At 33.7% G+C, this 3,569-nt stretch overlaps 1 protein-coding gene across 4 annotated transcripts in view; it reads right to left on the bottom strand.

Annotated features, from left to right (window-relative positions):
- Positions 1-312: 312 nt before the first annotated feature.
- soat2 (sterol O-acyltransferase 2) overlaps positions 313-3,569 on the bottom strand; it is a 17,607-nt gene continuing 14,350 nt past the window's right edge. For 2 of the 4 annotated variants that reach the window (XM_016546612.1, XM_016546614.1), the window contains one exon: positions 315-599. In XM_016546612.1, coding sequence (XP_016402098.1) covers positions 546-599 — 54 coding nt within the window. In that variant the 3' untranslated portion in view covers positions 315-545. Of the gene's footprint in view, positions 600-3,569 lie in introns of all 4 variants that reach the window. The other 2 variants (XM_016546615.1, XM_016546613.1) reach the window with 2 other exon arrangements.

Below are 3,569 nucleotides of genomic sequence, written 5' to 3'. Positions count from 1 at the left end.
TGAAGACTGGAGTAATGATGCTGAAAATACAGAGAAATAAATTGCACTTTAACAGATATTCACATAGAAAATAGCTATTTTAAATAGTAAAAATATTTCACAATTTTACTGCTTTTGCCATATTTTGGATCAAATAAATGCAGTCCTATTGAGCAGAAGAGAATTCTTTAAAAAACATTAAAAATCTTACTGTTCAAAAACTTTTGACTGGTAGTGTGTATATATACTGTATATATATATATATAGTTGTTTGTAGTAACAGTTCTGTTTGCTGGGGTGCATTTACCATGTTTTGTCAGCATAAACACCACAGTTTTACCAATGTAAAAGCATTTATAATTTTTAATAATGTGCATCTTTACATAAATTTAAAATATATACAGTCATCAAGTTTAAATCAACATTCAATTAAAGTAAAAGGCATTTACAGAGAGACTGATGTGCTTCATGAAGTCATTAAGTATGTTATGCAATATGTTTCATAATGTGTCGTCGTGGCTGATGCTGACGAGCTGCTGTGGTTTGTGTTGGGCTCTATGCAGAAGTCACTGGTAGCTGCATATCCACGAGCGCGGCGTCACCAGCTCCCAGAAGCTTGTCTGTTTGGACACAATGCATGAAAATATGAACTTATGGGTGTTAAATATGATTTACGGCATTATTGCACAGAACTCTGATCGTGTTAGTTCAGCGCATGTGGAGCATCTTGACCTTGTTTTGGAGCACTGCAAGAAATGCTTGTTCTTAAAGGGATAGTTCACCACAAAAAAAAAGTAACATTTTATCATAATCTTATCATATTTTTCCAACATACTCAAAGTGATCCTGTAGTGCCACCAAGTGGACACTGTGTCATTTTTACATGTTTTTGCAATCTGTTTCTGACACTTACTCTTTTCCCATCGAGCAGAGGAGAGTCTGTATTGAATAATTATGGAATTATTTATATTTTAAACATTGAATTAAATGCCAGATATAGTTTAGTGTATAATCGAAATACCAATAATAACAACTAGTAAAAAAACAAATAGTATTGAAGTACGTTTTACAAGAAAACAGTTTTTCTACTTCAAAATTTAGTGTTTAATTAAATGGGTTACTTGCATATTCTTTGTGAAATTTACTAGCATATTTAAATAATTATTATTTTTTAAATAATATATTATATTATTATTAATATATATAATGATATATTATTTTAATAATAATACAAAAATAATTTAAATAATATTTATCTATATTTAATAAAAAAACAACTTTCTGGTTGTACAGATTTTAGAATTTAGAATTCTATTTATTTTCGAATTGTGTATATGTAATATAATAAATTATGCCATGTTTATATTTTAAAAATGTAATTAAATGCAAGATAGTGTGTAACCGAAATACCAATAATAATGAGAAAATAAATTATTCTGCATAGGGACAAACAAACCCGAAATACATTAAATACATCAAATTATTTTTCAAAGTGTGTGCTTCCAGCTGCTCTTTCAAACAGATGAGGGCCATTAAGATATTCACTCTTAAACATATTTCAATACAAACACCGTAAAGTTCAACACTGTCATAATTCATCAACAGCAGATCATAAGCAATTGCTGAGCATAAATGCACGGTATTTATTGACAGCGGCGTGTTTTTACTTTGAAACGTGTAGAGCTCACATTTTTTCAGTAAACTAGCACGTTTTGAAGTTTAATAATCACATTAAGATGTATCGCGATTCCTGTTTTCTAGCCTCAAATTTAAGACCTCTTAAAATTATCATTAAGACTTTTTGTCTAAAAAAAATAGCCTATGTAGTCCTAAATGCATTTTACAGTTGGCACACAACTTTTTTATGGAAGCTAGTTTCCGCCATGAAAAAATAATTGTGACTTTTTATCTAAAAATTCTGACTGACTTTCTTGCATTTCTGACTTATTCCCCCTGAATTCTGAGTTTTGTTTGTTTGTTTGGAATAAAAAAGGTAATTGCAACTTTATATCTCACAATTAAGACATCTCAGAATTGTGAGTTTATACCTTGCAATTCTGCATTTATATCTCACAATTCTGTTTATATTTCTCAATTCCTTCTCAGAATTGTGATTTATATCTGCGTCTATATCTCGCAATTCTGAGAATTGCAAGTCTCACAGCTGCAAGGGAATATGTCTGAATTGTGAGGTCAAAGTCGCATTGACATTTTTAATTTTTTTATTCTGTGGCAGAAACAAGCTTATATAATTTTTTGTTGCAAATGCAAGTGAAATGCAATGCATTGTAGGGCTGTCAAAAAAAATGCAAATTTCAAATATTCGTCAAATTTCAAATAAAAATCCACATTCTAATGCAAAAGCGTTGCATTTGAATTTTAGGTGTGCGTTGAGGCAGCCTTATCAGCGGCGCACGAGATGCGATGACGATGTAAGTGTTATTGCATTTTAATGTTTTTGTTAGCCTATCCAGTTAATACATACAAATATTGCGGGAAAAGAGAACATCAATGCGGAGAAGATCTCGTTTACGTCAAAACTGAAACCAAGCCGTTCATACAGAACGCATATTTATCGCATTTTCTAGAGGGACATCTATCACCATTGCACTCGCATCTCGCACAAAAGAGCCACATGATTAGAAAGCCATGTAAAATCAATGCAAGTTCAACTTTTGAAAAAACATATCTCGAGACTTTATGACGGGTTTTTTCCCCATCCCACTGCAACTCGTGTTTTTAAATGAAAAATGCACTCTGTGTGATTGGCTTTCGGCCTTTTATATTAAACTATGCATACATACATGATGCAGTTTTGTTTATAGTTGTTTAAGCAACTTAATTATAATTGGTTTATAAACATCATGCACATTTTTTCACAGATAGTCATGTTATCTTATGCTTTGAATAAACGTGCATTAGTAATATTTTGCTCGATGCGCCCTCTTGTGGCCTCAGGAGGGAAACCAAAAGCTTTTTTTCACCCTAACTGAAATTATGCATTTTGATCATATTTATTCGAATTTAGTTTTTTAGCCATTTTGACAGCCCTAATGCACTGCTTCAGATTTCTTGCGTTCTGCTGTGTTTCCGAGCTGTAAGCACATCGTACATCATGTATCAGTGTGTTCTTCAGTTCAGCTGCTCTTGAGCTGAATTGAATCATCACAGTCTCTGAGCCTCAGTGTCCAAACAGTGACGTGCTAATCACGGAGCTGGAGTGTGAGTGTGTTTTACCCCGGTGCGAGGGCACTGGATCTGAGCGTACCACTCCACACAGTACAGACACACATGCACGCCCTGACCGATGAACAGACACGTCCACATGATGATGTTCCACACCGGACTCTTCCGCTTGTCATTCATGGCGAAGTTGAACACCACTGGAAAGGTGAAAAACAGTCACTGCATTTCTGCTGCTTGTTCCTAGTGAGCTCCCTAACCAGACAGCATGCCCTGTCGTCTCAGGTGCTCTGCTTAGGCAACACGATGCTGTCTAAATACTTTGTGATCGCTGAAATCGTAAGGTAGCAAGGCATGTGTTTGTTTAAAATGATTTATTATAATTATCTATAATTTACGTTATTAAA

The sequence above is a fragment of the Sinocyclocheilus rhinocerous genome, unplaced genomic scaffold (assembly GCF_001515625.1).
Source record: "Sinocyclocheilus rhinocerous isolate Xijiao unplaced genomic scaffold, SAMN03320098_v1.1 scaffold2145, whole genome shotgun sequence".
In the NCBI taxonomy this organism is placed as follows: Eukaryota; Metazoa; Chordata; class Actinopteri; order Cypriniformes; family Cyprinidae; genus Sinocyclocheilus; species Sinocyclocheilus rhinocerous.
The sequence above is the reverse complement of the archived record's forward strand: the minus strand, read 5'-3'. Positions and strand labels throughout refer to the sequence as shown.